The sequence below is a fragment of the Phodopus roborovskii genome, unplaced genomic scaffold (assembly GCF_943737965.1).
Source record: "Phodopus roborovskii unplaced genomic scaffold, PHOROB, whole genome shotgun sequence".
Lineage (NCBI taxonomy): Eukaryota > Metazoa > Chordata > Mammalia > Rodentia > Cricetidae > Phodopus > Phodopus roborovskii.
In genome coordinates this window covers 33,800,837-33,820,926 of record NW_026125052.1, presented here as the reverse complement: position 1 = coordinate 33,820,926, position 20,090 = coordinate 33,800,837, and the positions used below count along the sequence as shown (strand labels likewise).

Sequence of the window (20,090 nt, the reverse complement as noted above, 5' to 3'; positions counted from 1 at the left end):
CCCTCCGGCTCCAGAACCCCCATCTTCTGGCCACCGTCTTGGCTCTACTTGCCCTGCCCTCCCTGGCGCCCCCTTCTCTAGGAAGCTGCCCAGATCAGCTCAGGGATGGCCAGAGCTGCTTCTTCACCTATCCTGACTCCCCATTTGTTCTAGAGCCTTGTGCAAGCCCAGTACTGTTCTGGGCTGGAAATGGCAGGGCCCGCCCACCAGCCTTTTGGTGCCGTGAAGGGGTTGGCGTGGCCACCTGGCCCCAGGGCAGATGCTGGACACCAGTCTCTCCTGCCTGCCTGGGGTCTTGGTGGCTGCTGTCCAGCTGCTCCCTGCCCTGCTTACCACTCAGCATGCTGGCTGCAGTACAGAGAAGTCCAAGGCCTGCAGCCGGGTCCTTGCCAGGCTCCACGGCACATGTCACTGACATCCTCCAGGCTCTGGCCCTACATATTTCCTTGCATGACCTCCTGAGCAAAGCAAGCTTTTTATGCACTCTCTCTCTTTCTTCCTCTCTCTCTCTCTCTCTCTCTCTCTCTCTCTCTCTCTCTCTCTCTCTGTGTGTGTGTGTGTGTCAGTGTTACTGGGATTAAACCCAAGACATTGCACATACTAGGTAAACATTCCACCGTCAACATAGGCTCTAGTGGGCAGACACCAACATGGTTAAAAATTCTGTCGGGCTCCAGGAGCCATGTTGAGGCCTAGCCCTGCGAGATCTCAAGTTCCTGCAGTTGGACTTCTCAAGTCCACAGAAGGTCCCTGAGCCAGAAGCCCAGTGCAGTGCACCTACACCTCAGATCCAACCTTCACTTTGTCTCAGGCCCCACCGGGCAGCTAGGAATGACAGGTTACCTGTCCCCAAAGTCATGACCTCAGGGCTGAGTCTACAGACCCACACAGGGCTGACTATCCACTAGCATCCTGAGCCCTGGATTCTACAGCCTTTATCTGTCAGCCCTTGGTGGGACTTGGAATGGGCTGAAGGGAGAACTTGGTGGCAGTCCTTAGAGCAGGTACCTGCTGGACCATGCAGGCATCAGACCTTAACTCGCTTCCACAGAGAAGCATCTCTAACCAAAGGAGTTCAGTGGCAGGCAGGAAGGCCACAGTGGGGAGAATACTTATCAGCCAGGCAGGGCTGGTGTCTATGCAAAACCAGAGGGAAGCTAAGGACCCAGCCCCACTCCCAGAACCAACCTTGCTGTTGCACACCTGCCCTACCCTGGGGTGATATCTCAGAGTATCAGTAGTGAATTACCGCCAGTCAGGGCTATCTTGGGCTTTGTTCGGGTCTGCAGCCTCTTGACTAGGGCACACATGTTCCTTTCTTCCCACTTTAGGTCTGTGCTTGACTTACAATCAGTCCTCTGCCTAAGGATTAGAACTTTACACACACACACACACACACACACACACACACACACACACACACCCTGACATCAAGTCTTGCGATGTAATCCTGGCTGGCCCTGAACTTGCTATGAGGACCAAGCCATCTTCAAATTCAGAGGCCCATCTGCCTGAGATTACAGGTGTGAGCTGTCGTGGCCAACAGGACCATTATTTATTATTCTGAGCAGAGCTGACTGGCAGAAAAACTTTTGTTGAACAAATCCATTCAGACCCTCACCACTGCTCACGGTGGATGAGTGTTTGGGGCCACCCTCCCCCTCACCCCCATGCTCTGTGGGCACCACCATGGCTGTCTGAACTGGTTCAAGCTGGACAGGCGACCAACTTACCAGTCATTCACACCTGCCTAAGATCAAGAAGGGGCCAGTGATCTAGGGTGGGGTAGGGTGGCGTCTCTAAGCCTAAGGTCACCTAAACTCATCCCAGTCAGTGTTCCCCCAGCCCAGACAGGAATGACAGGTGACACACACTCAGGAGGCAGGCACAGTCACAATCCGGACTACCGAGCACCTGTACAATAGTTCATATATTTATTCTTAAGCAAGTTATCAATAAAAAATTTAATACTAAAATGCCTTTACATAGAGTTTGCTGTTCATAAAACCTTTGTGTTTTTGTTTGTTTTGTATTTAGTGTTTACATTGAAAACAAAAATCCAACCTGCCTCTTAGTTTACACATTTACAAGAATCCTGCTTTCACCACGGTTAGCCACAGCTGGGGAGGAGGGGGTCACGCCATTCACGTGTGCACACAGAAAGGAGAGGGGAGAGATAAAGACAGAGGGGACAGCTCAGCAGAGGGAGAAAGAAACATCCAGAAGGCGGCCAACAGAACAGCCTTTCTGCTTGCTCCGGTGCCCCTGGATACTGGGGGTTCTGAGCAGCGAATTCTAGCACCATCCCTGGCGCTGGTCTCTTCATTCACCATCAACTCTGACTCCCTAGCTGTGAGCGGGACCTTGGTGGCCATCGTTTCCGATGACCTCCAGGAATGAAATATTGCACTCGTGTGGAGAACAGAAAAAGCCTCGGGGTGACGGGGCAGCCGGGAATGGGGTACCCTTGGTTATCCTAGGCCACCACAGGGGCCCTTTGAGCAACTAGGGAGAGAAATGTTCACTGGAATTGGCACAGACTCCTGGTGGGCCCGAGCAAAGGGAGATGGCTGGGCACCCAGTACTCCTTGCCTCTTAGGAAGCCTCCGCCTGGGGGAACAATGGGGAGCGTGTGTGCCACAGGCATTTTTGAGGACAAAGGCCTTCGGTCCATGGGTCTAGCCTGCTCTTTCCATCATGGGAGAAGGGCTGCTGGGCTTCCCTCGTACGTGGGGCCAGGGTTTGGGTGCAAGAGGCCAGAAAGGACCCGTTATATACTCCATGCATGAGCCTGCCATGCTATGTGCCCTGCTGAGTAGCTCTAAAAAAGATCCAGAAACTGTCATGGGATGGGATGGACAAAGGGGCCTCAGGACCAGGGTCTGGGTTGAGAGACAGGGGGCCAGACGGACCTGCCTGTCCCCTTGGGTGAGCGGCACCTTGCCATTCTGCTATTCTTTTTGACTCCAGCACCTCCGGCCCAGCCTCATCACTTGAGGTCAGCCAGAGGTGGTGGGCTCCAGGGAAAGGGTCTGGTGGGAAAAGGAGAGTCTTACTGATGAGGGGGTACTCATGTAGAAGGGTGGACCAACCCCAGGGGGGCCCCAAATTCTGGCCCAGAAGTGACCTGGGCCAGCTGCACCATTGTGGAAACCCTGCTGCTCTTGGGAGGAGGCAACCGGTGTCCTGGAGGACAAGGGTAGGGATGGAGGGGGCAAGGGGCCAACTACACCCTGCTTGGGTGAGGCCAGGCTTCGCTCCCTGCAACAAGCTGGCTGTGGAAACGGAAACCAGAAATAACTTGAGATATTCAGGAAAGGAAGTCTAAACATCCATTTTTCTTATTGATACTTCAAAATATTTGTTCGTTTGTTTTGTTTCAAACAGAGGTAAGATATATATATGGCCCTGCTGCCATACTCCTGGGCTGCAGAGCGGGGCAGACCGATCCTGGCTGTTGTCGCCTTGTGGCCGGAACCCTTTCCTCCCAGGGCCACCACCACTGCCCCCACCCCAATACTTTTCTGTATGGGGTGTACTGGAAGGAAATACACTGCAGTGCCATTTCCTTCACACAGCTGGACCCCAAAGGACAGGAGGGTGTGACTGGGGTCTCATGTGACCATCCCACGGCCTTTGGCCTTGCCCTCATTCCAGCAACCTCTGCAGTCACAGATGCCCCTGTTGGAATCCAACTAGGCGAGAACAGTGCATTTCCAAAGAAAACCCCAGGACAAAACCACACACACACTCACACACACACACACAATGCACGTGTGCATTTGTACACACGCACACACACGCGCGCACGCACACACACACCCTTGTCACGAAAGTGGGGAAAAATCCTTTTCCATTTTTCCCCCCATAAAACTTCCCCACAGAAATACAATATTTACATAGAGAAATAAATAGATAACACACCTGATTTCTGCTTTCCCTGGTGGGAGACAGTCGGAGGTACTAGGGAAATATGGCTTGGATTCTAATCTCTCGAGAACTGTGGTGCATCGGCAGAGCAGCCAGTCCCTGAGGGACCAGCCAGCCCTCCCTCTGGAGCAGCTAGGATGGGACTGGGGTCCAGCCTAGGAGCTCTGTCCAGAGAACTTCGAGGAGGAGAAGCCTGATCCCGCCGTGGGGGGGGATTGCATATTTGCTCAGACCAGTTCCTGGCTAGCTGACCTCTTGGCTGCAGCCATGGGTGAGGGTGGGCAGAGGCAGCTCAGCACAGGATGGGCACACCGTCAGCTGTCACCAGGCGTCCAGTGGTGGGATCGTAGGTGCCCGCCAAGTAATAGAGGTCCTGCTGGTCCTGGTACTTGCGGCCCCGCATCATCTGCTCATACTGCTCTCGCCCCAGCACCTGGCACTTGTGGGAGATGGTCTGCACGTCGTTCTCATCCTCATGGCAAGACTGGTATAGTGCGTTCTGCCGGGTAAGGGTACAGCGTTGGGATGGTCTCAGCTGGAGGCCACCCCCAAACACACCCGGGGAAGATCTCAGCTGGACGGCCACCCCCAAACACACACCCGGGGAAGATCTCAGCTGGACGGTCACCCCCAAATACACACCCGGGGAAGATCTCAGCTGGACGGTCACCCCCAAATACACACCCGGGGAAGATCTCAGCTGGACGGTCACCCCCAAATACACACCCGGGGAAGATCTCAGCTGGACGGCCACCCCCAAACACACCCGGGGAAGATCTCAGCTGGACGGTCACCCCCAAATACACACCCGGGGAAGATCTCAGCTGGACGGTCACCCCCAAATACACACCCGGGGAAGATCTCAGCTGGACGGCCACCCCCAAACACACCCGGGGAAGATCTCAGCTGGACGGCCACCCCCAAACACACCCGGGGAAGATCTCAGCTGGACGGCCACCCCCAAATACACACCCGGGGAAGATCTTGGGCTTGGGAAGGGGTCACCAGGACAAGGTTAATTAATACTGGCTGCCGATCTCACCGTTAACCTCCCATTTGCCCAAAGACCCTGTGTAGAGGCTGACCCCCCCCCCCGCGCCTGCCCACGCCCTCACCTTCCCATCACTCTGCCGCTTCCCCAGCTTGGTCTCCTCGGGGTGGTAGAACCATTTGACCTTCACCACCATGTTGCTACCCCACGACTCCCACAAGCTCTCGATGCGACCAATATAGGGCAGGTTGGGTCGTCCAGCGGACAGGAAGACTGCACAGTCCCCAATGCGCAGTGTCTCCTCGCCTCTGACGATGGCCTTGTAGAACAGTTTCCTGGCTTTCCCCTTCATGCCTCGCCTCTGCAGGGAAAACCAGCAGATACACAGCGGTGAGGAGGGATCCAGGAAAGTAAGGGAAAGGTGGTGGGCTAGGGTAACAGAGAGCATGCTGAAGGGACAGATGGTGTGTCTCGGTATGTGTCTGCAAGGGCAGAAAGTGGCCACACAATGGACAGAGAGCTCCACTGCATAGGCTCCTTATGAGGTGGGCTACACTGGACCCTCTCTCTCTCTCTCTGCATATTAGTCACGACAGAAAGTCTATAACAGATTCCAAAGGCACACGGGATCTGAGGGCAGACACACACAAGATGTTTACTGCGGTTTGGTTTACAAGGGAGAGAAAACAACCCCCGGGGAGAGCTGAGCAAGTTGGTAGACTGTGTCTTTAATCCCAGCATTCAGGGCGCAGAGGCAGATGGATCTCTGAGTCCCAGGCCAGCCTGGTCTACATATCAAGTCGCAGGCCAGTCAGGGCTACACAGCATGACCCTGCTGCTACAAACAATAAAACAACACAAATAGAAAGCCTACACACAAGCGCAGGTCCACTACGGAAGACACCGATAAAGGAAGCCATGTGTAAGCCCCTGCAGTAGTATGCTGTGCTGTGGCCTTGCAAAGCTGGCTGTCTAAGCAGCAGGCAAGGCTTCTCAGGTGGCATACCGCACGGGAGCCTGCACACCGCACACTCCCGCTATGTGGGTCACGTGTGTGATCACACTGGCAAGGCAATGGCTCGCACGTGCAAACCACAGCTGGTCACTGGTCTCATTAGATTACTGGTGGGTTTCTGTTGGGGCCTGGGGGTTTCCAAATGGTTTGAGATTCCCCCTGTAAGTGGACCTACAGGCAGTCGGTAGCCGCCCTACGTTGAGTACTGCGAACCGGAGCGGTGGCGGCGTGTGCTCTTAGCCACTGAGCCGTCCCTCTCTGGTCCCTGAATCGTTTATTTGAAAGTGAAGAATGCCCACAGAAGAGGTGTTTGGGGTCTGAGGGAGCAGGAGCAGGCCCATTTCTCCGTTGACATTATGCTCTCTGCATCAGGGAGACAGGCCACCTACCTGTGTGGGGTTCCCCGACCACTTCCAGAGCTGCCGGGCAGGCAGGAAGGCTGAGATCTTTGGCCGGTTTTCCACGGAGGGCAGCCGTTGCCTCCGAGAAAGCTCTTTGGCTTTGGAGAAGCTCAGGGCCTCCTTGCGCTTGAACTTGGACTTGCCGCCACTGGGACTAGCACCTGCAGCTGCACCTGCACCACCCACTCCGGCCCTGGACAGGAAGCAGCGCTGGGCGTGGGCGTGGGGGCTGCTACCCTTGGTGCGAAGGGCTTCGGGTGGGGCCAGGAGGGCGGGTACAGGGCGGGTAAGACAGGTCTGCAGCAGCAGAGCAGGGTCCTCATCATCGGAGCTGTAAGAGGAGTCCTCGTTATCCGAGGAGCAGAGGCTGGAGGTGGACATGGAGCCCGAGGAAGAGGACGTGGACGATCCAGAGGACGACGAAGACATGGAGAGGCGGGTGAGAAAGCGGGAGGGCACGCCAGTGGCCAGCCCTGGCCCATCTTCGTCCTCATCGGAGTAGGAGCTGGGGCAGTCGCTGTCACAGGGCAGTGGGTACTTGCGCAGAGCCAGGCCCATGGGAAGTGGATGCATGGGTGCCCGCCCCTTCTTGTCCTTGCCCATGAGGGCTGGGTGTGCGTAACTGGGGCTCACTAGAGGCCTCCCTAGCTTGGGTCCAAAGTCCTTGTCGCCCATGAGCAGAGCCTTGCAGTTTTTGTTTTTGGGAGAGGTCACACCCTCATGGTCCAGCTTAACCAGGAACTCGCCGCCTGCCCGCCGCCTGCCCGCCTTTTCTGCTTCAGCACGCTCGACTTTCTTGGCCCGAAGCAGCTTGTGGGCTCCCCCCGGCAGGCCTGCCCCGGCCCCTCCAACAAAGGGCGTGTAGGAACTGGCCAGGCTGCTGAAGGAGTCCGCACGGAAGCTGTTACCAAACACAGGGGCAGCCATGCTGTGCATGGGAAACAGGGTCTCCCGGGCCCGCAGCTTCTTGCTTCCGTTGAGCTGAAAGAGGTTCTGCAGCATCCCCGGCCCTTTGCCACCTGCCGCGGCCGCAGCCACCGCTTTCCGCTTGGTCTGGGCCATTGCTGACCAGCTCAGCAGGGGGCTGCCCCTGCGGCCTAGGAAGTGGTCTGAGGCCCCCGTGGGGGACTTGGCACCTGAGGTTAGGAGGTCGACTTTGCCTGGGGGGGGGGAGGAAGCCAGGTAGAGTCAGCTGTGTCCACTCACCCCTCCCGGACCCACCGGAGCCCCATGCGCCTCCCCAGGGACCCTCCATTCCCAATTCTCAACAGCTGTGCAAATACCAGCTTTGTCTTTGCTGATGGATTTCTTCCCTGGGGTCTTGGAAGGTTCAGGGCCATCCTGCACTTTAGGGGACAGGCTGGGAGAAGGCGCGTCACTGGGTTGGGGGGCCTCACTGGGTGCCTTTTTGGTCCTCCGGCAGCTGCTGGACACCAGCAGGGCTGGAGAGGGCTCTGTACCTGAGCAGTGGACAGAGGGGCTCATTACAGGCCCGTTGGTGGTTGACTGCCGCCCTTTGTGGAACACTGGCAACACTGACACCCAGGTAGGGAGCTGCCCCGCCCACCCGCCGGCGGGCAGATGCTCACACTGGATCTTGAAGTCTGGAGGCAGCAACCTGATGTTAGAGACAGCGATGTGGCCCGTGTCTCCGTCGTCAAACTCCACCACCACAGAATCCAGGTCGTCTTCTTCGTCACCTGAAGCACCTGCAGAGGGACGTGCCCTGAGCATGTGGCCAGCCCGCACAGCCAGAAGGCAGGGGAGGGCGAGAGGACAGCAGAGGTGCTGAGCCAGCATGCCAGGAGACAAAGACATCTCCCTCTCCGCACGAGTGTCCAGTGGACTCTTGCCCGTTTAGACCACGAGTCTTCCTGCTCCGAGGGACCTACATGTCCTGTATTGCCCGGGTGGGCTGGGATGCACACATGATAGATCTGGGATCCTGGGCCTGCTTCGCCTGCTCTGATTGGCTGGATGTAAGAGTCATCCCTCACCCTCTCACTTTCTCATGGCTACTGCTGGATTGATCTTACCGTCTACTTAGGTCTGACCCAAGCCTGCCTTGCTGCAACCCCCCAGCTGGCCTGTGGACAAGGGGGTTCCCTCTCTGGAGCTCTAAAGGTCACAGAGGGGCCTTGGCCCTAGTCCTGGCCTTGGCTGTGCTTACCTCGAACCACGTTGCCTGGATACAGGCACCGAGACTTCTGACTCCAGTATGCGCACACCCGGGTGCCAGGTGGAAGGTACCGACTGGACTGCGGCCGGACATCAAGAACCTGCAAGGAACCATGGAGTAGTAGTGGCCTGTGAACAGCAGGGTCTGGCCACAGCGCTCCCTCACTGTGGGGCCAGGCCAAGGTCCTCCTGGTGGTGGGGAAAGCCCCAGGCTTGCTTCCCAAGGCAGGCGCCATCCTTACCGCCTCTTGCAGCAGCTGCTCCAGCGAATAGATGCGCGGCCGGTTACCTCTCTCACCCTCAATGATGATGCTGTAACTGAGGGCAACGTAGGGGGCACGTGAGGCTCCTGCAGGAGTCTCGCTTCCAGACAGGTCATACCCAGCATGCGCTCCTCCCACCCAGGTCTGGGCCTCACATGTCGGGGGGCTGCAGGGTCCTGACGCTGCCCGCATACAGCAGACTGTCCTCCTTGGGGATCAGCACAGGCAGTCCATCCTGCAGGTCCTCCTTGTGGATGATGCAGGACCGAGCTACAGGGGAAGACATCAGAGCTGGGCCAGGGCCCCCCCCCATCCCCTCCCCCAGGCAGCTGGCGCCTCTTTAGCCTGCTTACCCAGGGCGGCACTCTGCTCTGCACTTAGCTGGACACTGGCCTCCTCTGCTTCCTCTTCCTCCTCCTCATCCGAGAAGCTGCTGTCGTCGTCAAACTCAAAGTCATCTTCAACAGCGAAGCTCTCCAGCAGCCGGCTCATAGCTCGGCCCTGGCCCTGGGTGGGTCACACAGGGGTCAGGGGAGGAGGCTGGGAGGGGCTGCCCCCCCCCCCCGGGTCCCCAGCCTGGGAGGGCTGCTACCTGCTTGCCGACAGTCTCTCTCTTCACCTTCGTCAGCTTCCTGCTCTTTCCCAGGACGGCCTTGGCGTTGCGGGCGGACAGGGCGATGGACAAGGCCCCGTTCTTACGCTGTTCAAGAAAGGGCAGCCATGAGGACCAGAATGACTTGTCGGGCCAGCATGGGCCGTGACCCAGGGTTGGGGGTGAGTGAGTGAGTGAGTGGGGAAGGCAGGAGGCTGCACTCCTCTGAGTGCCCGATGACCACCCTGACGCCTGCCTGCTTGCCCCTGCTGGCTTACCCTCAGTACTGGCTGCAACATGGCGCTCTTGCGCGTGGCTCTCTTGAGGCGCTCACTGGCAAGTTGGCCGCCCTCCTCTCGGCAGGCGAAGGTCCGAGTGGGACTGAAAAGCGTATCCCTGCTGGTGGCAGCCCCAGGCTCTGCACAAAGGCCACTTTTTACCTTGCCCTTGGCTTTCTTCTTGCCCGGGGCACCTGGGGGCCGCCGCCCTGGTGCCCGCTCCAGCTTGGGGCCCGCCTTGCTCTTCACTGCTCGCCTCTTGATCTTAACCTCGCCCTCAGGGCTCGATAGGCGGCAGGCCCCTGTGGAGGGAGGGAAGTAGTCATCAGGACCCTAGTCTATGGACCCCTAATTCCCAGTCTGCTCAGGGTTCTTGGTTACCTAGCAAACCCTGCCTCTCCTTTTTCTTCTTGGCCTTTTGGTTGGCTTCCATCTTGACCACGGAGGAAGGTGAAGGCCCCAGGACTGCCATACTGGCCCCTGGGTGCAGCACCAGCCCAGGCTCCCTGGGAGCAGCCTCTGTCCCCAGGAATGCCTGGCAGTCTTCACTGTCATAGCCGCTTCCTGGGGGACAGCAGCAGAGAGGCCTTGGTGATTGGGTGGCCCTAGGGAGTATGGCCCGTGACGACTCAGCATTCTCTGGGCTGCTGGGGGGTGGGGGCAGGAACCTGGGGTACCGACCCCACCCTGACAGTGTCCGGCGGGGGAAGGGAACCACCGGGTTTTCTTCCTTGCAGCCCCCACCTTGCAGAACTAGCTCCTCTCTGGGGAGTCTCCCTCCCTTTCTGTATCCGCTGGCCCAGCTGGCCCCTTGCTTCCTGCCCCCAAAGCAGTGACTTCCCTTTGTCCCCTCTCAGACTCCGGCCCTGGAGGAGCTGGGAGGGAGGAAGCGTCTATTTTTCCAGGCTGTCTCTGGATTTGTCTGCTGGGGAAGGAAGAGGAGATACCCCACCAACTCGCCGGATGCTGAGGGCAGAGGTGGGGGAGGCTATTTTTAACGCGTTTCCAGGGCGTGTCCAGGGCTTCTTGTTGTCCTGGGCAGCGAACTACTGAAGCCCTGGCCTGGAGACAAAGGCTCCTTCCCCAGCCTTTCTCAACACGAGGCTGTCCCTGGAGCTGTGGTAGCCATGACCCCTGAGTACCCCTCCTTCAGCCCCCAGGTGACCAAGGCCCAGGCTTCAGTCACTCACACCACCAACTTGCCTGCCTCATGTGCCACAGCCACTGCTGGCTGGGCTGGGAACTTGGGCATTTCCCTGCCACCGTCCCCATCGGGGTGTGGATGCGGTGTTGGCCCTGACCCCTTGACACTCTTGGCTCTAGAGAGCTTCTTCCGGATGCGCCCACCTGGGGCAGCCTCTTTGCGCTGGAAGGCACTCAGGCCGGCGGGCAGCCCCTTGCTCTTGACTCTTGGCTTCAGCTGGGTCACCTTGTGGGTCACTGACGGTGGCAGCTCGGCCTGGCCACAGCCCTTCTTGCACCGAGCCTTCTCCTGTGAACAGGCGGTGAAACCACACACTCACACACTCAGGCAGGGCCACAGCCACGGCCCCTGGCCATCACCGTGGGGCCCGGAAAACATTGTCCCCAGGGACTTTCCCTGAAAAAGGGCCTTGAGGACACCTGGCCTGGGGCACAGGGCTGCCTCCCAAGGCAAATACCATGCCCATCTACCTACCCCCTCCCCATTTAGCTTTGGAATGTAGAACAGGGAAGGGCTCCTGTGTATCTTGGGTACATGCTGTTCGCTTTTCGTAAAAAGGAAAGAGTTCCTTAGGCAGGACGGCCAGCCAGCATCCTGCCCAATGCCTACAGCACTTAGGAGACAGAGATGAAGGACGGCTTCAAGTTTGAGAACAGCCTGATCTACAGAGCAAGTTATAGACTCTGGCCAACGGGTATGGAGGATAAAACCGCCATCACCACCACCAACGCCATGCCAAAAACAAGCGAGCAGCCAGCCTTCTGAGGTGGGGGGGGGGGTAACAGACTAGGTAACAACAGGCCTTGGAGAGTGAGAGACGTAGAGAGGCCCAGGATGCCACCCGGTGCTGTAGCCCTGGTGTTGAGAGCCAGGCGCTCGGCTATGGATTTCCATCTTTGGTTTACTCATGCATTTTACTCCACTGGAGTTCGGGGAGGGGTTGCTCAGGGAACCAATGGCAAGCCACACAGGGAAAGCTGTTGTCCCCACTGGCTACTGCCTCCACCTGCATATCTGTGGCCTCACTTCCTTTAATCAAGGCATCAGCAGCTCACCAAGCCCTGGCTGGTTTGCCTGGGTGCCCACCGGGGGTGAGGGCGGGGGCCCAGAGACTCACGGAGGAGGCCGTCTGCAGGCCTGGGTAGGTCCTCTTTTCCAGTTTGCTTCTCTTCCTTGTGGGCTCGTCCCCTCGTAGCTCAGCACACAGCAAACTTAGGCTAGCACGGACAGCCCTGCCGGGGATGGACAGTGATGGGTACAGTCCCTGTGATGTGTCCCGGGGGCAGCCCATGTGCAGGACACAGTCTCCTGTCTCCCTTGCTACAAGCAGGCTCTGGAGGCGTCCAGCCAGTACTGAGCTCCCCAGTCAACCCCTTCTGCCTGCCCACTACCAGCTCCTGGTGGGCCTTGGGGCAAGGCTGTGCTGGAAACAGGATCTTTCCCTCCCTGCTCACCCTTCCCCATGCTGGGGTGGGATGCCCTTGGGGTGTCCAATCATACGCCAATGACCCAAGGCCCAGGCAGAGGGATTTGGGGACCGGTGAAGGCGCTGGGTCCCTGCAGAGTGAATGCTACCAGGTCTTGGTAATAAAAACCCAGAGTCAGATGCCGGGGTAAATGCTGGAAGGTCAGAGAAGCAAAGGAGCCACACGAGAGACCTCTTGCCTCTACTGAATCCTCAGACCCAAGGGGGCGAGATCCTGTGTCATCCTCAGACTGAATGCTATCTCCATGGAAACCTCAGACTAAATGCCATGAGCTCCTGTCTCTGCTCCCTTACATCCCTCTCTCCACCAGACCACATCCCTCCTGTCTCCAATTCCCTAGTGCTGGAATTAAAGGCGCGTGACTCCCAAGGTGTCACCCACCACCGCCTGGCTCTGTTCCTCTTTTAGACTGGATCAATGTTGTGTAGCCCAGGGTGGCCTTGAACTCATAGAGATCCACCTGCCTCTGTGGTTAACTAGTGGCTATCTCTGCACTCTGGTCTTCAGGCAAGATTTGTTTGTTAGCTCACAAACAAAATACCACCACAGGTGCCCAGGATTTATCCCAGTACTTGTGAGCCCGGGCTGAGCCGCTATCTAACCCCAGCGATTCGTGTCTGGGGCCCCACTTTCCACCTGGAATATGGGAGAGTGATATTAGCTCTTGTCTGCGGAGCTGGGGTAGGGAATCGCTCAAGCCTGGGTTTGGCGCTCGGGATATGGACACGTGGTGACGCACACCTGTAATACCAGTGCTTATGAGGACGAAGTGAGTCAGCCAAAAAGGGACATAAATGGATCCACTCCCAACAGGGGCAGGGTAAATACAATAGGCAGAGAAGGGCAGCTACTCCTAGACCTCGGAGGGCTTGCTGGGGGCCAGGTCCTTGACTTAGGGTCCTATGAAGGAAGCCTGCACCTCAGTGTCCATTTTCCTGACGGGACCAGGGGAATTGGCCCAATTTTCTTGGGGCTGTTGGCCAGTACTGAGCTTCCCAGTCAGTCCCTTCCTCCTGCTGACGCTCCTGTGGGCCCTGGGGCCCTCCCCCCAACTCCAGCTTTCATGTCCCCATGTCCCATGGTGAGCTACCTCCTCTAGGCTGGCAGTTAGGTCAAAAGGGCCAAACAGCTACCGAGGAGACAGCACCCCTCTATTCTCGTCACGTCGGTCGGCTTAAGTCTACCAGACATCCCTCTGTGCGTGATTTCATTTCCTTCCCAGTGCCCCTTTCCTGCTGTCTGTCCACGGCTGGGCAGGGGCTGGGGCTGTCAACCCCTTAGCCCTTCGCAGTGTACAGAAGGGAGCCGGCTACTGATGAGGACTGAGGGCCTGGCCCGGCCCTGACCTTGTATGGCCACATACCACTCCCCACCTTCCTGTGCAGCAAGTAGGCTGGACCTCTGAAGGCAGGGGAGGCTAGGCAGGAAGCCCCTGCAGCTCTGGGAGCCTCCTTGACCCCAGCTTCCTGAGGCCTTGCTGGCCTCTCACTTCCTGCACGGAGGAGGCCTGGCCCTGGGGCCCAAGCCCCCACCGGGTTCTGGAACACTGTTTGAGAGTCCAGACAGGAGCTGGAGTGGGGAGACCTCCAGGAAACACGCTCTTTGGAAAGAGAGGGCCCCTGGCTGTGGATCCTTCCCAGACTAAGGCTACCGGCTTCTGTGGGTCATAGGGGGAGAACTTGGATGCAAGGTGGCCACAGGTTAGGCTTACTTGTTGGAACGTTGGATAGAGTCCAGCATGGACAATGTGGCCAGAGCTGGCCAGGGTCAGAGAGGGCAGGGTTTGGGGGTATAGCAACGCTCTCTAGCAGATTCCCCAACGCCCTCCACTGAACCGCAATCTCCAGTGGCCCTATCCTGACCAGCAGCCCCCAGGCTGCAGACTGGTTCTCAAAGGAAGGCCCTTGAGGTCCCTGCTGGGTGATACACCTGGGAAGGGCAACGGGACATCTCAGTGAGGCCCCCAGCCATATGGTGAATCCTCTCCTCTCCACTGCCTGCAGCCCACACAAACTCCCCCGCCCGGTAACCTTCTCTGCATTTGCTAATGTTTTGTGACATAAAGCCCCGAGATTAATTTTTTGCCTCTGTCTTAATTGAAGGAACCATTTAGTGCCGATTTAACTATTATTACCAAATCATCAGGATTGATGCAGTGCACACGCGTGCGCGCCAATCGTGTTTGGAGGAGCTCAGAGGATTTATGCAAATGGGCCTGCCGGGAGAGGCAATTTGTAGCCGAGAAGGACAATTATACCCGGCCCGGGAGTGCGCCAACGACTGCGCCGGGCGGGTAATGGATAATAACATCGCGCGCGGCAGCCGTGAGCAGCAGCGCGGCGTGACCAACGACTTTATACAGTGCAGATAAAGAGCCTTTTACGCAACGCCGCCTCGCCGCGCCGCGCCTCGCATGCGAGGGGCCAGGGCTGCCTGGTGACTCTGGTGGGGTAAAGCCACAGCCAGGTCCCCAAAGCTGGTGCAGCCAAGCCTAGGCTGTGGCTTCCCAGGAGGGGGCGCTGGCGCTGATGGCCATGCCGGATGGTGCCAGTCCCCAGCGGGGCACTGTCTGCCGGACACTTGTCACTAGGCCTTCAGACACTGTGTGCAGGGAGCCAGCAGTCCCTAAAGCCAGAGAGGAATTGTGACCCTCCATGGTGCCCAGGCCTGTCCCATATGCTCCTGTCCCCACGCTCCAGACTCACTTGACTTTCTTGCCATCGCTCCTGGCAAGCTGGCCCCCAGGACGCAGAGTGGGCAGTGAGCTCGAATGCTTGCGCTTCCTCGGCCGGCCAGGCCCCCTTCGTGCAGGACTCCGTGAGCTCTCCTCTCTCCTGGGGGCCACAGAGGGCATGGTATGTTAGAGACTTCAGAACACTCCACCCCCAGGCCTACTGGAGGGCACTGCCCAGCAGAGGATTGTTGGGAGCAAGGGTGCTCGCTGAGGTGCAATGGGTGGCAGGTTGCCGGCAAGGCTCCGCTACGTCCCTGCTGCCCAGAGTCTGTGCAAGTGGGTAGCACTCTCTCCCTCCCGCCCTACTCTGGGATCTCCTGACACATTGGTCAGGAGGCTCCCGTTGCCCCTCATGGCCCGAGCACATTCCTTCTGCTCCCGGAGTAGGTCCCAGCTCCTCCATAGGTTCCCCGTTCTCACACCCCTTCGGCCACCATGGCCCTTGCTCTACCATCTGGTGGACAGGCCGCCCTCTGCTGAATGACTGTTCTTCTGCCCATACTTTGCCCCTGTGCTTGGCGGCCTAGGTCTCACGGGCACCATGCACACCACACACAGTCTCCAGGCTGTTCCAGCACAGCCTCTGCCCACAAGGTGGCAAACAAGGCCAGGAAGGAACTGTCCTGCAGTGCCTCCCCACATGCCGGGCTGGTGGGGATCAGGGGCCGTCCCCGTTCAACAGTCTTACTCATGGTCATGCCTGCGCTGCAGGCGCACCAGCTCCCTCTGCTTCTCCTTGTAGCGCCTCTGCAGCTCTGCCAGCTGCATGCGCATCTCCACTTCCTGTGTATCCAGCCGGTCAATGGCAGCCTTCAGGGGACATACCTGTGTGCAAGAGTTCGGGAACCTAAGCGCTGTAACCAGGCCTCGGGGTGGTGTGGGATGCAGCCCAGGCGTGCAGAGGAATTCCCACCTGTCACGGCACTGGGCAGCGCACACGTCAGGGTTCTCACTTACAGGCTTGGTTTTAGGCGCCCAGGTGTCCTTGCGCTGCAGGATCTGCATCCTAGGGGTGAGCCTGGGCCCTCGGTCTGGGCCAGTAGCTGGGGCCTGCAGTGAAGTGACTGAGTTGTCCAGGCTAGCAGCCTCGACTAGGGACCAAGCTGTGGCCAGTGTGGCAAGGTGCTGCAGGTTGAAGGCCAGCACGTCCTCGTCCTCCGCTGCAGGGAGAGGTACGGGTCACGCACCGCCCCTCCTCGAGGAGGCCTTCGTTGCCAGCTCCCTCCCGGGCACAGTCCCAGCCTAGAGCTGCCCAAGTTCCTCAGCATGTGAGCACCAAGGGTGGAGTCAAACTGCAGGCAGTCAATGGCCTGCCTGCCGGGCTCCAGCTCGGGAGATCCACCCTAGGCCACAGTGCAGGCCAAGCAGGTTCATGCAGGCCTGGCACAGTGTCTACACTCCTGCGCACACCCTAGCACTCTGATCATCAGAATAAATCCTGACAGCAATGGACCACTGTAGCTGGAAAGACGATACCCAGGGAGGGAGGGCGCCGGGGTCAGAATATCAAGGCAGGGTGGGGGTGTGCAGAGAGGAAGAGAGCTCCGCAGCACTTCCGTGCCGAGCTACTGAGGGGCAGGCAGGCGAGAGGAGCCGTGAGCCACCTATACACGCCAGAGGGAACACGCGTGTCCAACTACAAATCAAAGCTTCAACCCTCATGAGGGCGGAAGGTCCCTGGAGAGGTGTACACAGCTTGCCCTGGAGGCCCCACCAAAAAGGCCCTGCTGGAATCCAGTCAGTAGGAAAATCGGTGAAGCCCAGCCCAGGTGTCCCACAGTGGTGGGTGAGTACCCAGGTCAAGTACAACACACGTCCAGGAGACCAAGGAACCGTCTCTCTTAAAGGCTGCTCCTGGTTGGGCGGTGGCAGCTCACGCCTTTAAGCCCTGCACTCAGGAAGCAGAGGTGGGTTTTATGTCTGTGAGTTCGAGCCCAGCCTGGTCTACACAGTGAGTTCCAAGACAGCTAGGACTACACAGAGACACCCCATCTCAATTACAAAACAAAAACGGAAATAAAAAAAAAAAAAGGGATTGCTTCTTTGATGCTAGGAGAGGTATCATGAAGGGCAGCTGGCAAATGCTCAAACCTTTGGGCATAATTTTTTTTTCCTGGCTAAAGTCTCTACCATGGGATACCTTCCAGGCTAGAGACAGGCTGTAGGGTCCCTAGCAATGAGAGGGAGAAAGCAGGCTGGGCTTTGTCTTTTGGTAGAAGGCGGATCCCTTCACCACTATAAGCCGAGGACAGATGTGAGCCCTATACGCCTTCCTTTGCTCTGGATGCCCTTGTGGCCAGGACTTTACACAGATGGCTCTGCCAGGCCTGGGCCACCCAAGGGTCTCCCCTTTGTCCTGGTGCCAGCAGCCTGGCTCAGCACCTACTTTTCCCATTTGTCTCTCCTCAGATTGTTTGGTGGAAGCTGATCTGATGGATTTCAACCACAGCGGCTACCACAATTCGTAAGGCTGCCCTTCCAGCAATGGCTTAGAGTCAGCCCGTTACGCGGCCAGGAGAAGGTGCTCTAGGACCATACGGGCTTGGTGTAGCTGGGCAGTTGCTGGGACTCTGCTTCTTGGGATCACAGCCTGGGACTAAAGCAACCGCATAGCTTGGCAGCTACAACACTCACAGGAGATGTGCCCTGCCCCCACTCCAGCGTGCTCTAAGGGTATTTACTCAATGAAGAGGCTCCAGCCTTCCCAGCATTCACAGACAGTGTGGCAAGAGCAAACATGGCACCCAGCACCTGACTGGTGCCCCGTGGTCCCCCTCACGCTACTATACAGCCTTCGTATGGGGGAGCCCTGGAAGCTTGGCCTTGACACATTACTCAAGCCAGGCCTCAGCAGGGGTCCAGCCAGGGTTCCCGGGTCTCTCCTCTCTATGCCGCCCAGCAGGAGCTTCTCCGGGGCCTATAGTCCCTGGCACTGCCCATCCCTTTCCCCTTGACTCTTACCAGGGTAAGTTTGAGGTTAGGCTGCCCTCACAGCCCCCTACAGCCGCCGCCATCCCCCAACACCGCGGGCAAGGACAAGGGCCTTCAGGGAAATCAGCTTTACAAGAACACCCAGTGTGTCTCCTCAGAGCGCAGAGACACAGAGGCCTTGGGAGCCTTATGCGCCAGGAAAACAAGGCTGAACCCAAAGACTGTGACGTTTTCGTTGCAAACATCACGCTGCACAATGGCTGGCTAGTGTGCTCCTTAGTAAGGGGCTTCCTTTGCAGTCCCCAGGGGAGGTGCCTGTTTCCACGGCACTTAGGAGGGGGCTCCAAGTGCAGGGGCGGCTGGGGACCGTGTGGGGTCTCTCTGCTGAGTAGAGACATTCAGGCTCCAGATCTCATCCTATTGTACTTATTGGAGGGCCTTTAAGTGGTTGGCTGGGTGAGCTTAGGGGCTCCTCGTCCCAGAACTCAGCCTGAGGACAGAAACCCTGCAGCCTCAGCCTGCTGGGGTGTATGGGAATCCTTCTGAGGCTGAGGGATTCAGCAATCCCAGTCTGGTACCACCCACCCTCAGAAAGCAGCACACTGAGCTTCCCTCTCCTGCTCCCAACCCGCATTTAAACCTCTGCCTTCGGTCTCAGCATCTTCTGCTAGAAATGGCTTGAACCTGCCACAGAGGGGTGGTCCCAAAGGTCCTGCCCAGAGCCAGCTGGCTCCTCCAGGCCAGAGTGGATGCCGCGGCAGCTGGTACTGCCGCACCTGATTCCTATGAAGGAGGACCCAAGGGGCACAATGATTCCCTCCCTGGGGCTTTCCTTTCTTCAGGGACAACTGCACCGGGCCAAAGGCCACCATCTACCTGTCTGATCCTGACGGTCCAGATCTCAAGGGGCCCAGGGCTCACCTTGCACGGCCAGCTCGCTCTTCTGCCGCTGGATCTCCAGGTCAGCTAGCTCACTGAGCAGGGCGATCCCGTGAATCCCTGAGGTATGGGGTTGAGGGGCCGTGCTGAGAGGCACCGAGGCTGCTGGGGTCTGAGGGGCTGGCAGGTTGATGTCAGGCAGGTCCCCTAGGTCCACAGTGGCAGCCACCAAAGCATCCAAGCCTGGCAGCACTCTGGGTGGGTGGCTGTGGTTGGGAGTCCCCCAGTCCACCTCTGAGTCCCCTCCGTTCTCTGCCAGCTGAGCTTCCTCCTCCTGCAGCGGGGCTGCATCCGGGACCTTCTGAGAACCGTCATCCTTCTCCAGGGCAACCGGGCTTCCCGCTGTCTGTTCCAGTGCTTGAGGGGCAGCCCCCAAAGGGGGTCGTGGCACCCCCTGACCCACAGAACTTTCACTTTGCAACCCTCCCTGAGTAGAACTGGTCTGCCCAGTAGCCTCAGTGCCTCCTCCCTCCAGGAGGTCTCCAAATCTCAGTGCTTGCAAGCCCTCAAGTGGACCAGGGTCATCTGCCTTTCCTGGTGGGAGTCCCCGCTCTACGGGGTGGGGTATGATGGCAAGATCCTGGGTGGCATCCCTGGCCCTTGAGAGCAGCCCAGGCTCCTCTAGGCTCCTGGGGCTGCAGGGGGGTGGCTCCCCAGGTAAGAACGTCCTTGTGGGCTCAGGCCGAGTCCCTGGGGTAGTGGTTTGCATAGTTTTGGGGTCTGGGGGTTCAGAGGAGTGCACATCTGCAGGGAGGGAGAAGTCCACACCAGCCGTGGGGTTCAATCCTGGAGGCAGGTCTGTAAAAGAAGGCACATGTAAGAGGCCAGCTGGGAACAGCAAAATCACGGCCCCACTGCAGGGTGGAGGGGGGACAGGAGACGGGCACGGGGGTCATGCTATCCTGAGGGGGGAAGAAGAAGCACCAGCACCGATCAGAGACCCACAGGGACGGACCCTCAGGCACATCTCTGGTGAGGCTGTCTGAAAAAGAGGTTTTTTTTTTTTTTTTTTTTTTTTTTTTTTAATTGTGAGACAGGGTTTCTCTGTGTAGTCCTGGCTGTCCTGGAACTCCCTCTGTAGACCAGGCTGTCCTCGAACTCACAGAGACCCATTTGCCTCTGCCTCCTGAGTGCTAGGATTAGAGGT

General features: G+C 58.2%; 1 protein-coding gene across 1 annotated transcript in view; it reads right to left on the bottom strand.

Annotated features, from left to right (window-relative positions):
• Nucleotides 1-1,912: 1,912 nt before the first annotated feature.
• The window catches only part of Bahcc1 (BAH domain and coiled-coil containing 1), a 55,218-nt gene continuing 37,040 nt past the window's right edge, over nucleotides 1,913-20,090 (bottom strand). The window contains exons 10-27 of the mRNA XM_051182067.1: nucleotides 18,926-19,741; nucleotides 16,031-16,233; nucleotides 15,762-15,898; nucleotides 15,045-15,173; nucleotides 11,970-12,084; nucleotides 10,848-11,140; nucleotides 10,030-10,208; nucleotides 9,649-9,950; nucleotides 9,371-9,478; nucleotides 9,132-9,285; nucleotides 8,934-9,048; nucleotides 8,758-8,833; nucleotides 8,508-8,616; nucleotides 7,927-8,046; nucleotides 7,621-7,797; nucleotides 6,326-7,497; nucleotides 5,046-5,282; nucleotides 1,913-4,429 (exon numbers count right to left, since the gene is read on the bottom strand). Of these exons, the coding sequence (XP_051038024.1) occupies nucleotides 4,223-4,429; nucleotides 5,046-5,282; nucleotides 6,326-7,497; nucleotides 7,621-7,797; nucleotides 7,927-8,046; nucleotides 8,508-8,616; nucleotides 8,758-8,833; nucleotides 8,934-9,048; nucleotides 9,132-9,285; nucleotides 9,371-9,478; nucleotides 9,649-9,950; nucleotides 10,030-10,208; nucleotides 10,848-11,140; nucleotides 11,970-12,084; nucleotides 15,045-15,173; nucleotides 15,762-15,898; nucleotides 16,031-16,233; nucleotides 18,926-19,741 (4,649 nt within the window). The 3' untranslated portion in view covers nucleotides 1,913-4,222. The remainder of the gene's footprint in view (nucleotides 4,430-5,045; nucleotides 5,283-6,325; nucleotides 7,498-7,620; nucleotides 7,798-7,926; nucleotides 8,047-8,507; nucleotides 8,617-8,757; nucleotides 8,834-8,933; nucleotides 9,049-9,131; nucleotides 9,286-9,370; nucleotides 9,479-9,648; nucleotides 9,951-10,029; nucleotides 10,209-10,847; nucleotides 11,141-11,969; nucleotides 12,085-15,044; nucleotides 15,174-15,761; nucleotides 15,899-16,030; nucleotides 16,234-18,925; nucleotides 19,742-20,090) is intronic.